Source organism: Pimephales promelas, chromosome 18 (genome assembly GCF_988280905.1).
Source record: "Pimephales promelas chromosome 18, fPimPro1.hap1.1, whole genome shotgun sequence".
NCBI classification, from domain to species: Eukaryota; Metazoa; Chordata; class Actinopteri; order Cypriniformes; family Leuciscidae; genus Pimephales; species Pimephales promelas.
Genome location: NC_142786.1, coordinates 21,168,919 through 21,181,885, shown reverse-complemented (window position 1 = coordinate 21,181,885; position 12,967 = coordinate 21,168,919). Strand labels below are relative to the sequence as shown.

Here is a 12,967-nt window from a genome sequence, read left to right as displayed (position 1 = left end):
ATTGAAGTGCTGCTTCTTCCCAAATAATAGATATATTACAACATGGAAAATAATTAGCCCGGCAACATGAAAAAACACTATCAATATTAATGTATATTCTACAATTGAACAACTAGAATTTATTGTTCTAGAGGGCTGTGTAATATTTCACTGTTCAGTCTAAAAGGTTTGGGGTCTTTCAAAATGTAATTTAATTTTTCTCTTATGCTCACCGCACCAAGGTTGCATTTATTTCATTAAAAAACCTGTAATTGTAAAATAACTACAATTTAAAATAACTATTTCCCATTTAAATATATTTAATAAAGGGATTTATTCCTGTGATCAAAGCTGAATTTGCATCATTATCCCAGTCTTCAGTCACATAATACTTTAGAAATCATTGTAATATGATGATTTGCTGCTCAAGAAACATTTATTATCAATGTTGACAGCAAATGTAATTCTTTGTGGAATAAAGGTATTGATTTTTTTTTAAAGAATCATACTTACCCCAAAACTTTTGAATGCACATTTAATGTGGACTCTTTAATAAATCTTTAATATGCAAGTGCGAAAGTGTCGATGTGCGGCAGGTTTCTTTGTACTTGAACGTTGACCGTGTTTGAATGCTATACTCGCTGTGGCAGGAGCAGTCTGTTGCTCACAGTCTGGAGTGGATAAGAAGTGTTGCTCACGATGGCTGATAATTTGAACGACGTCCTCCAGAGGATTGAGATTTAGCTCTAGGATTGAGGCAGTGTGCTTGACTAAGCCACGCACACACAAACACACACACACACACACACACCTGCTTTGATGCTCCTGAAGCAGAGTATAAAGGCAGAGGAAATGGCTGCCGATTCTCGAGTCCTGTGTAAATCAAAGCCCCTGAGCCTCCTCTGAAAACAGTGTGCTTTGGCCCTTCATCTGAGCGATGACGTGTGTGTTTCTTTCAGGTCCAGCAGTAATGCCCCCTCAGTACTATGGTGTGACTCCATGGGGTGTGTATCCTGCCAACCTATTCCAGCAGCAAACCGCCACCCCCTCCAACTCGGCCAACCAGCAGTCAGCGGCACAGAACCAACAGAATCAACAACAGGTAAGAGTTCAGCCAACCAGAGCACTTGAACTGGATAAATTGAGAATCGCAATTTAAAATGATTCTCCCATGATTCAAAACTAAACAAAATAATGTGTAATTAACTAGAGCTTCTGAAAAGGTTAATTGTTGTAGTCTATTTAAAAATATTTATATCTATTACAATTATAGATTCAATGAGTCCATCATAAAGAGTTTTCATTACCGGATGAATCATCATTTTTGAATGAATGAATCAATGCCAATCCATTCAGTCACTTGTCGCCTCCTACTGGTGTAATGATGTAATTGATACAATCTTTTTTCGAAGCATCAAGTTACTTTTGAAGTGATTTACTCTATTTTGAACGCTGCTGTAGAGATTGGTGTTTATATCCGAACTATAAACTTTTATCAGTGAATTATTGAATTAGCATAGAAATAATGAAACTGTCTGGTTGAAAAGACTGTTTGTGATGCTGTTTCATATCTGTACATGTGTGTGAGTGTTTGATTTGTGTTTGCGATGTTAAGAAGTCTCAACACAAATACATTCAACTCATCAGCCAATCTTTGCCTTTATTTTGCCCCAGGTGATGCGTGCAGGTGGAAACCAACGACCTCTGACTCCCAGTCAAGGACAGCAGGGTCAGCAGACAGAGCAGCTCGTAGCAGCGGCAGCTGTGAACTCAGCCTTGGCTTTTGGACAGGGTCTGGCAGCAGGCGTACCTGGTAAGGGACTTGATGCGTCTTTTAAAGAGGTGTTCACACTGACAGTGATTTTCAAGACAATGCGACTGAAGAAAGTTGTGATTTGAGGTGACTGATGCAGTTGCCATTGTAACAAAATTGTGTAATGTTTAACCTTTTGCAAATGGACAATACTAGGATCCTGATAATCATAGAAAACCAAGAACTACCAGGAAATAAAAAAAATAAATTAAATAAAAGCAAATGGAAAGGATTAGATTTTTTTTAAAGCAATCTCTGGCATTAACAGTAAAATGATTTTATAAGGTTCCAAAACATTTCTATTTCAAATAAATGTTCTTTTGAACTTCTATTCATCAAAGATTTCTGAAAACTGCATCATTTTCACACACAAATTAAGCACAAATGTTTTAAAGTGTGCTAATAGGAAATGTTTATTGAGCAGAAAATCAGCATATTGTGGCTCTTTTCCACTATACAGTACCAGCTCGACTCGGCTCACCTTTGTTTGGTATCCACTGTGTAAAAGTTGTTTTTACACAGTGGATACATTGGTATCCACTGTGTAAAAGCTGAACCTGCTTTCGGGTACTTTTTTTAGTATCACCTCCGGCGAGGTTCTGAGGCGAGCTGAGGTAAAACTAAAATGTGACATAGAAACAATGCCGACTGCTGATTGGTCAGAGAGAATCGTCACCATTCACTGCGCCATCATTGCACGCGCCAGATGGAAACCAACGGAATATCCAGAATATCCCCACCGTTTTTAAATAGTTTGGCCAGAGATAGTTACTAAACTTACTACTATTATTATGGCAACTCAGACTTTCCTTTGTTTGGTTGCCGAAGAGAGGATCTAGCGAGAGCTTGATACTAGGGCGGCGAGGAACAAAAGGCGTCACTATGACGACCAGGTACTATTTGTAGCGGTACTGTCTGCAATGGAAAACGGAGCTGAAGGATGAAGGATCATGTGACACTGAAGACTGGAGTAATGATGCTCAAAATTCAGCTTTGCCATCCCATTAAAAATCGTACCAGCCCCAAACTTTTGAATGTAGAAAGTGATTTGTAAAAATAAGATATTTAATTTGCTAAAAATTGCTGAAATCCTTGAACTAATCACTGATGACTGGGAAAAGTCATGGAAATGTCTTATCGGAATCTTATTGGATACAACAGTCTCGTTGGGACATCAACTATCAACCAACAGTACAGCGACTTGTCAATCTTCAGCTGTTTAATCGCTGTTAGTGTGAACAGGTCAAACTTCACAGTTAGAACAGTGTCTGATTAAAATGTGTCTGGTATTCCAGGTTATCCTATGTTGGCTCCGGCTGCGTATTATGACCAGACAGGAGCACTTGTGGTGAATACCGGTGCTCGTGGAGGACCAGTTCGACTAATGGCCCCTGCATCGGTTATCATCAGCCCATCAGCAGGTACTTGTTTGAAAATGACAAATCAAAATTTGCAGACTCTGGAATAGTTTGGACAGTGTTAGGGACACTCGCTCTGTACATGTTTTTAAAGTACAACTTAAAGGGGGGGGGGGGGGGGGGTTGACTGCTTTTTTTCTTTGCATAATTGTATTTATGGGGTGCAATATAACATGTATTCGTGGTTTTTCTTTTTTTAAAAGTCTCATTTTTCATAAACTTCAGCTTTGTCAGCCGCGCTCTCCTCTGTCCCCTGAACGAGCGGTTGACTTCCTGATTCTATGAAAACACTCCCTCAGAAACACTAATTAAATGGACTAGCTCACCCAAAAATGAAAATTCAGTCTTTATTTACTTTTTACTTAAATTGTTCTAAATCCGTAAGACTTTTTCGTCTTTGAAACACAAATTGAGATAATTTTTTATATTCTCTCATTTTTTTGGGTATCAATGAATCAACATTTTCAAGCTTCAGAAGTACATAAAGACATTGTATAATGAACCTGTTTTGATTTCCCAGTGGCTGCTGCTGCCGCCTCGGCAGGCGGGGGTAATGGCGGTCTTGGTGGTGGAGGAAGCGGGCCGTTTCGTGCGTTGAGTTCTCAGCAGGGTCCCGGACAGCAAGGGAGCGGAGCGTTGGGAGGAAGCTCTTTTTATGGGAGCGGATCCCCAAGCTCCTCTTCACAGAGCTCCTCACTATTTTCACAAGGCTCTGCCCAACCGGGAAACACCTCACTTGGATTCAATGCCAACCCGTCGTCTTCTCTTGGAGCCACGCTTGGAGCAGCACTAGGGGGTTTTGGCACAGCAGGCATGTTATCTCAAGTTGCAAATATATGTTTAGTTGGTTATCTCAAGTTTCTTTATGTTGAAAATAAAAATCGCTATAATATTGCTAGAGGGTTATTCCTCCTTGTGGCAAATCTACTGTAAAGTCAACATGAAATTAGAAATTACCCAAAAATTATATATATATATATATATATGTATGTATGTATGTATACATGCATACGAGGTGATGCTAATTGCCTAGAAAGTCCAGAAAGAGCCAATGTGAAGATTTTGGGCTGTCACAGTTGACCAATTTCACAGAAAAATCACATAGTATATGATGGGCACTGACACTTTTTTGTTTTTTAAAAGGGATACTCCAATTTTTTTGGAAATAGGCTCATTTTACCATTTTTTTCTCATTGACTTCCATAGTAGGACAAAATATATACTATGGTAGTTAATAAAACCAGAAACTGTCTGGTTACTGATATTCTTCTAAATTTCAGAAAATCGGCTGAAAGTATTCGAAAACGGTAAAACTCAACTGTTTAACTCTGGGGGAGTTTAAAATGAGCCAATTTTCCAAAAAAAGTGGAGTATCTCTTTAAGCTTCAGATTATAAATCCATCCAGTCAGAGGATATTGATTTTATTTGTATTTTTTTCTCCGATTTTGTAACACATTGGTTTAATTTTTCACGCTTCTCTATATGCATGTTTCTACTGAAGTGTGTGTTCGAAAGGACCTGAAAGCCTTGTAGTGTGTGATCCTGTCATTAGCTATATGATGCCCAGTCAGCAAGTGTATGTTGTCTATCTGTTCTAATTTTAAAAGCTGTGGCATGTATTCCAGCTTGAACTTGAAAACATACTGCACTGCGGGACCAAACCACACAAATCATATTTGTTCCTAATGCTTAAATGTTTTAATTGGAATCAGATTTAATCTGACTCTGGTTTCATTTTTGCATGTCCATTTTTTTTTTGTTTTGCAGTGGCTAATTCCAGTTCGAGTGGGTCACGTCGGGATTCTCTGACGGGTAGCTCTGATCTGTACAAGCGCACACCCAGCAGCCTCACCCCTATTGGCCATGGGGGTTTCTACAATGGCCTCAGCTTTAGCTCCTCCCCTGGCCCAGTAGGCATGCCTCTTCCAAACCAAGGCCCCTCCCACTCTCTCACACCACCTCCCTCGCTCTCAACTCATGGATCTTCAAACAGTCTTAACCTTGGTGAGTACATGGTTAAGACATGGTTAAGACTCACAGAAGGAATGAGGTGTGTGTCTATATATATATATATATATATATATATACACTGGACACCCAAGCGCTTTACAATCAGATCAGGGCATCTCTCCTCAACCACCAGTTGCAGGTGCTCATTATCATTTTAGGGTAGACACCCCAGGTGAATGGGTGAATGTTTAAATATCCAAATTATCATTAAATATGTGCTATTTCCAGAAGAAAAATTTGAACATTGGATAAAGCCATACTGTAGCATACTGTATTTTTCAACAGTGTTTGTGTTCTTTTACCCTTGGCTAGTAGAGATGATCGGTTCACGTGCGCTAGGGATCTGTCGTGTAACATTTACAAGTGCCAAAACTGTATTTATTGTTTGAATTGCGTAAAAAAATTGACAGAGAGCTGAGATTTTTTTTATATATCATAACTAACCTGCTCTGTCTAGTCTGTCGGTCTCCGTGTCGTTTTCTGTGCGTGACAAAATTGATGTGTGGCGTGAGAGCGTATGAAAAGTGTCAATTGTGTGTCTCACGGTGAATTCGTGAGAGTTGGCAGCTCTGAATGGCACTAGCTTGGTCAACATCAGCGAATGCTGTCTGTCAAAGTAATTCAAACTAACAATAAAAATGTAATATGAACAAAACAAATACCGTAAAACTTCAAATAATAGCCAAGGCTTTTATTTTCCCTTATCGTCGAAATGCACTGGTTTGTATTTGAGACAGGCGTCTATGAGACGGCCTTTATAATTTAGTGTTGAGATGTTGTTCATTGAGTCTCTGATCTCTAAAAATCTCCAAATGCTCCACGTGAAACTGCGGTCTTCCAACCTTTTACTATCGTGTCAATTGATTTGATTAATATGCGCGAAGGAAAGAGAGCAAAGCAGCGCTCGCCCGTTTTTGAAGACGTGAGTGCGCGCGGCCGAGGCACAACTCACTTTCTGGAGGTATACTGCCCCCATCTGGTATGGAATAGTGAGTGTGATTTGATTTTTTTGATAGATGGCACCTTTAAAGATTTGTATTGTAAAAATGTATACTTTATTAGTGGAAACAAATGACCGATGCAATAACTTATTAAATCATTAGCAACAACAATACAAACCAAAGTAAATAGTGTAAGAATATAAAGACTTAAATGTGTATTTTGGACTTTTTTTTTTCTCACCACAAGTCTGAAGGAAGACATGTTATTGAAGACAAATAGATCAATCTCAAAATTGACCAGTGGAAAAAAAAAACTCTTGAAAGAATTAATAATAATTAATTCATGTGTGTACATTTATATTTTTGTGTGGTGGAGCCAACATTATTGCTAGAACTGCAGTCTTGTCAAATTCAGTGTTTCCTCTTTAATGGACCGCACTGGCCAAAATGGCTGCAACAGTGAATGAGTAGTCTATGGGACCCATGTTCTTTTAAAATGAATACTGGGGACAGGAAAGTCTACTTACATTTATTTTCTAACCTGTCTGTGCTGTGAGAAAACGGCATTGATCATTTCTGACACACTCAATACAGCGAATATCAAGTCTGCGACTAAGAGCGGTTCTCATGTTTAGATGTGAAACAGCTACACAGTATAATTTTTTCTGTCACAATAATTTAAATAATTGAAAGTACGATAATCATATTGTTACACCTGTAGGTGCCGACAAGAGACTGTTAAAAAATCGAATTGTTGACTTATTTCAATTATTTATGTCATTGAATTATTCAAGAGATTCGTTCCGAAACACTGATTCATGTGTGTTGGGTCAGTAAATTTAGTTTGTGCATTTAGTCTTAAAGTGACAGCAGCCTAAATACAATCTCTAGCATTTCGTACATTAAACTTTTAGATACAGTGGATTTATTTATTTAACTTGTATATTTGTTCTATTGTATTAATCATTGTTTTTATTTGCTGCTTTTTTCTTATCTCGAGTAACGATATTGTGAACTTGTTTCATATGGTGAAATATGTTTTTGCCTGCTGTGTCTCCCCTTAAAGAGACATGCACCGAAACAGGTCGCTGTATACAGAGCTGTTTTTCTAAACACTCAATCAACAAGTAATATGATGTCATATTGCTCATGCTCCGCCCACAACCGCTGACGGACTGTCCCGTATTAGCATATTTCCTGTATTAGCATACTTCCGCCCTCAGCCATTTGTATACTGTTTGCCAAGGCACACTTTGTGTCTTGTGTTCTCGCCCTATGGAAGAGAGAGAGGGGTGGGGTGAGCAGTTGCTCATTTTCATTTAAAGAGATGCACTGAAATGCGTCGCTGTGAACAGGACTGTTTTTGAGGAGATACAAATGGTGTTGTTTTACACAACCATTTAGGAATTTTAACCAACATATGTTACAAACTGTACACGTAGACCCTAAAGAATCATACCAAGTTGTGGAAAATGCCCATCTGATGACCCCTTTAAAACATTTTTAATGAATTGAGTCTCCCTTCTTGCACCTCCCCCTTTAGGTGGACTGACCAATGGCAGTGGGCGTTTCATCTCGGCAGCTCCAGGAGCAGAGGCGAAGTACCGCAATGCCACCACAGGTTCGTCTCTCTTCAGTCCCAGCAGCCAGCTCTTCCCTTCCTCTCGGCTACGTTATGGGATGTCTGATGTGATGCCTTCGGGACGCAGCCGTCTCCTCGAGGACTTCAGAAACAACCGCTACCCCAACCTGCAGCTGAGAGAGATCGCGGGACACGTCATGGAGTTCTCTCAGGACCAGCATGGCTCCAGGTCTGCTACAGCTCACATGTTAGAAAGTCAGAACCCTTATATCAGCTTTTCGGCATGATATGATAATAGTGGGAATAATAAATAAAAGGTCCGAAATATAAAACAACAAAAACAAATTTGTTCAGGTTTATCCAGCTGAAATTGGAGAGAGCAAGTCCTGCAGAACGTCAGTTGGTCTTCAACGAGATACTACAGGCGGCCTACCAGCTCATGGTGGATGTGTTTGGAAATTACGTCATCCAGAAGTTCTTTGAGGTAATACAGAGTTCTTGTGTTGATTAATGCATTGTTTAATGAACTGTGCGGCTTAACATGAGGACAGAGAGGTTGCCGGTACAAATTGGACCCTGATTTTGTACCTTATTAAGGGCCTGTTAACACCTGGACACACAACACATGTTCTTTGATCGGATAGCTATCTGATCGTGTAAAAACGACCAGGTGTAAATGCCCTCCGAAACGGATTTGAATCCGATCGCTCAAACCACATCAGGAGGAGCTCTGGGCCGCATTCCAGACGAAACTGGACAGTGTAAATGCATCTGGTGGTTGAAATCACAAATGTAAATGTTACTACTCCCAAAAATCCTAAAAAATAAAAGTATGAGAGCGTGTTATAGGCTATATGAAATGTTATAGCCTGATATTACAGTGCTATTGCAACACGCATCACCACAAATGAGCAGCCGAGCATCTATTCATTAAGCCAACTAATGTTGTCAAAATATTCGGTACCAAGTCGGTACTAAAAAAATTTCAATGTCACGGTAGCAAGTATCGTAGGTACCGAGTACCCGGTCAAACCCGGTTCTGGATGCGCATGCAAGCACGAAGGGAGTAAAGCTTCATGAAAGCGCTGAGACATGGCGACCGGCGACGCTGCTGATGTGGTGTCTGAATATTAAACTGCAAAAAGACTATTTAAAAATGAACCCTGCATGTTCTGCTTGAGCGTGTGAGGTAATGTTAAGTGAAAACGCACGTCTGCGCCGTTCATTCACACACACGCACTAAAGCACGAGTGACGCTCGCGCGGTTTTCAGTCTCTGCTGCCTCATGATATGATGACATGATTCATGATTCCATTCATCTCCGAGAGTCACTTCATGAGCATTTTACCGTTTCATTTAAAAAACTATTGTTATATCATACATGCACAGAAACTCAAAGGTCTTCGAAGGTTTGGTTTAACTTAAAGAAATTGATAGAAATAATTATATTAGGCTACTGTACAATAGATTTAACTACGTCTTCATTTAAAATACTAAAAATAATAATAATAATGTGTGTAGAAGGTTGCTTATTTTTTACTTGTTTTTTTTTTATAAGCAGTATTTCTCAATATCATCAATATTTTAGTTTAAACAGCATGTGGTCTTCAAAATACAAGCCTTGTAAAGTTTTAATGGTATCGGTACCGACCAACTGGAATTTTTGTACCGTGACATCCCTAAAGCCAACGAGCAAACTATCGCAAATCAAAGTGAAAATCACAGACGCTTAACATACAATCATCATTAAAAGTAAAGAAACGAAATGATCTTAACTGGGCTGTTGCCACTCTCTCTTATTGCGGTCTTTGATTTCGATTTTAGCTGATGATCAATAAAATGCATTCTGTGACGTCATTAAATCTGCAATCTTGGAGTTGAAGATCGCATTTATATCAGTTTAGCGAACATGCATTTATGTGACCAGGTGTAAATCTAATCGTTTTGATAAATCAGATCTGAGAAAACGCATGAACTGGCCAGCTGTTAAACAGCCCCTAAGTCACATTTATTTATATAATACAGATTTTTTTTCAATGCAGCTTAACAGTAATATACAGGAAAGTAACAGTTTCAGTCTTGCACAGTTCATCAGTTATGTGCATTAAGTGTACTGGCTGTCAATTAGGATGCTAAAAGCAGTTTTATGGGTTTAGTTCGGCAGTCTGGATCAGAAGTTGGCGTTGGCCGAGCGGATCCGTGGTCATGTTTTATCCCTGGCGCTGCAGATGTACGGCTGCCGAGTGATCCAGAAAGCTCTCGAGTTCATCCCTTCAGACCAACAAGTCATTGTAAGTTTATGAAAGGCTGAAGGCTCATGTTATAATTATTCACATGGCTGTGGTAAAGTTACACTGTATATGAATTGAATCAAATTTATGTCTTTTACAGAACGAGATGGTTCGGGAGCTTGACGGGCATGTGTTAAAGTGTGTGAAGGATCAAAATGGCAATCATGTTGTGCAGAAGTGCATTGAGTGTGTCCAGCCCCATGCTCTTCAGTTCATCATCGATGCATTCAAAGGACAGGTGTGTCTCTTTTAAATTGTGTGAAACACTGTATGTTTGAATACAAGGGCTTTGTGTGTGTGTGTGTTTGTGTACCATGGGAACTTTTGGGACTTATTTTTGGAGGCCTTGATTTTTGAAGCACAACTTCAGTATAACAAGTGAAAAATAGTTTAAATAATAATATGAAGATGCATAATACTAAGCTATTCCTAATTTTAAACAAATTGGTGTAAATGTTTCTTTTTTTGTGTAGAGAAAGTTTAAAATTAAATTAAATACACTACCATTGAAAATTTTGGTCAGATTTTTTTTTTTTTGCAGTAAGATTTAAAAAACATAATCTATTATGCTCATCTATTATTTATTTGTAAATTATAATATTACAATTTTAATATATTTTAATTTGTAGTTTATTGTTCCCATTTGTCTTTCTAGCAGCCATGCTTAATATTTGTGTCAAAACAATGATGCATCTTATTATTATTTTTTTTTCAGAATTCTTTGATTAATAGAAAGTTCATAAGAACAGCATTTATTTGAAATAATTTATTTAACATTATAAATGTCTTTTCTCTCACTAGTGTCCTTGCTAAATAATTATAATTTATATACAGGTGAAACTCGAAAATTAGAATATCGTGCAAAAGTTCATTTATTTTAGTAATTCAACTTAAAACAATAAACTCATTACATGCAAAGTGAGATATTTCAAGCCTTTATTAATCATCAAAATTATAACAAATAGAGGCTTGAAATATCTCACTTTGCATTTAGTGAGTCTATACAATATATTAGTTTCACCTTTTAATTTGAATTTCTGGCATAAATGAACTTTTGCGCGATATTCTAATTTTTCAAGCTTCACCTGTATGTGTGTGTTTGTGTGTGTGTGTGTGTGTGTGTGTATATATATATATATATAGATACACGCATACATACATACTTTTTTTATGTGGTGGAGCCAATCTGAATTTTGAAAAAATCCTGTCAAATATTGGTAGAACTGCAGTCTTGTCAAATTCAGTGTTTCCTCTTTAATGGACCACACTGGCCAAAATGGCTGCAACAGTGAATGAGTAGTCTATGGGACCCAAGTTCTTTTAAAATGAATACTGGGGACAGGAAAGTCTACTTACATTTATTTTCTAACCTGTCTGTGCTGTGAGAAAAAGGCATTCTCATCCACTTGTGTCTGGAGCGGCTTATTTTCAAATGTATTTAAACCTTTGTCTCTTGTGTGTATGTTTAACTAATAACTGTGTCTGTTGTGCAGGTGTTTGCTCTGTCCACACACCCATATGGTTGTCGGGTGATCCAGCGTATTCTGGAGCACTGCCTGCCCGAGCAGACTCTCCCGATACTGGAGGAAATACATCAGCACACCGAGCAGCTGGTCCAGGTAATTTATGAAGCAGTCTCTTTCTGCGCTGAACCAGGATCTTGGCCATTCCTCCTAAAAGCGCTTTTTTTCCCCCCATCCCCATATAGGATCAGTATGGGAATTATGTAATTCAGCACGTTTTGGAGCACGGCCGCGCTGAGGACAAGAGCAAGATTGTGTCTGAAATCCGAGGAAATGTTTTGGGGCTCAGCCAGCATAAGTTTGCCAGGTACGCACAAAGAATTTATAATAATAAAACAGACAATATGAGCAGGTGGAAGTGTCTTATTTGGGAGGCGCTTGTGTTTGCGTTCTCAGTAACGTGGTGGAGAAGTGTGTGACCCACTCGCTGCGTGCCGAGAGGGCGATGCTGATTGATGAGGTGTGCAGTATGGCGGACGGGCCCCACAGTGCCTTATACACCATGATGAAGGACCAGTATGCCAACTATGTTGTGCAGAAGATGATCGATGTGGCCGAGCCGACACAACGCAAGATTGTAATGCACAAGGTGCGGCTGCTATTTCGTCATCACTATTTCTTCTTTTCCTGTTTGTGCCAAAGTAGGGCAGGGCAGTGTGACGATATGGCAACGATATAAAGCGTCCATTAAAGCTGCATGATTAATTCATTAAAAGATCTCGATTCAAACTCCCACGTAATGATCTTCATAAATGACAACGATTCGGCTATGTCTTATTAAAAAGCAGTAGAAATAATATTAAAATTGATATTATATTTTAATTTGTAGTTTTTTGATTCGTGTGCCAACGTTCTTTATAGCAGCCATGCTTAATATTTTTGTCGAAACAGTGATACATTTATTTTTTCAGAATTCTTTGCTTAAAGGAGTAGTTCACTTTTAAAAAAAACTTTTGCTGATAATTTACTCACCCCCATGTCATCTAAAATGTCCATGTCTTTCTTTCTTCAGTGCAGTTTCAGTGCAGCTTCAAAGGGGTTTAAACGACACCAGACGATGAATAAGGGTCTTATCTAGCGAAACGATCGGTCATTTCAAAAATAAATACAAAAGTTTTAACTTTTATAAGCACAAATGCTCGCCTTGCTTGAGTCTTATGTTCGATCATCGTTCATCAAAACGAACAAATCTTTTTCCGAGTCATTTGGTTCATTCTATGAACGAAATGACTCAAAAAAGATTTGTTCATTTTGATGAACGAGTTCGAACAGGAGAGTCACGAACGCGCATCTCAGAACAGAGCAAGTTGAGCATTTGTGCTTATAAAACTTAAAATTTTTTATTTATTTTTGAAACGACCAATCATTTTTCTAGATAAGACCCTTATTCATCATTCACCCACTTTTAC

At 38.6% G+C, this 12,967-nt stretch overlaps 1 protein-coding gene and 2 non-coding genes across 5 annotated transcripts in view; all 3 read left to right on the top strand.

The window, feature by feature from the left end:
* Positions 1-12,967, top strand: part of pum1 (pumilio RNA-binding family member 1) — a 33,431-nt gene that overhangs the window by 16,579 nt on the left and 3,885 nt on the right. For all 3 annotated transcript variants that reach the window (XM_039680806.2, XM_039680805.2, XM_039680804.2), the window contains exons 10-21: positions 939-1,081; positions 1,654-1,792; positions 3,088-3,213; positions 3,731-4,021; positions 4,979-5,215; positions 7,706-7,973; positions 8,099-8,228; positions 9,901-10,035; positions 10,136-10,273; positions 11,529-11,654; positions 11,744-11,865; positions 11,955-12,147. In XM_039680806.2, the coding sequence (XP_039536740.2) occupies positions 939-1,081; positions 1,654-1,792; positions 3,088-3,213; positions 3,731-4,021; positions 4,979-5,215; positions 7,706-7,973; positions 8,099-8,228; positions 9,901-10,035; positions 10,136-10,273; positions 11,529-11,654; positions 11,744-11,865; positions 11,955-12,147 (2,048 nt within the window). The remainder of the gene's footprint in view (positions 1-938; positions 1,082-1,653; positions 1,793-3,087; positions 3,214-3,730; positions 4,022-4,978; positions 5,216-7,705; positions 7,974-8,098; positions 8,229-9,900; positions 10,036-10,135; positions 10,274-11,528; positions 11,655-11,743; positions 11,866-11,954; positions 12,148-12,967) is intronic.
* Positions 6,558-6,693, top strand: LOC120485474 (small nucleolar RNA SNORA5). The gene has a single exon (XR_005623898.2). It is a non-coding gene; the product is annotated as a small nucleolar RNA SNORA5 (small nucleolar RNA).
* On the top strand, positions 11,260-11,395 carry LOC120485475 (small nucleolar RNA SNORA5). Its single transcript, XR_005623899.2, has one exon. It is a non-coding gene; the product is annotated as a small nucleolar RNA SNORA5 (small nucleolar RNA).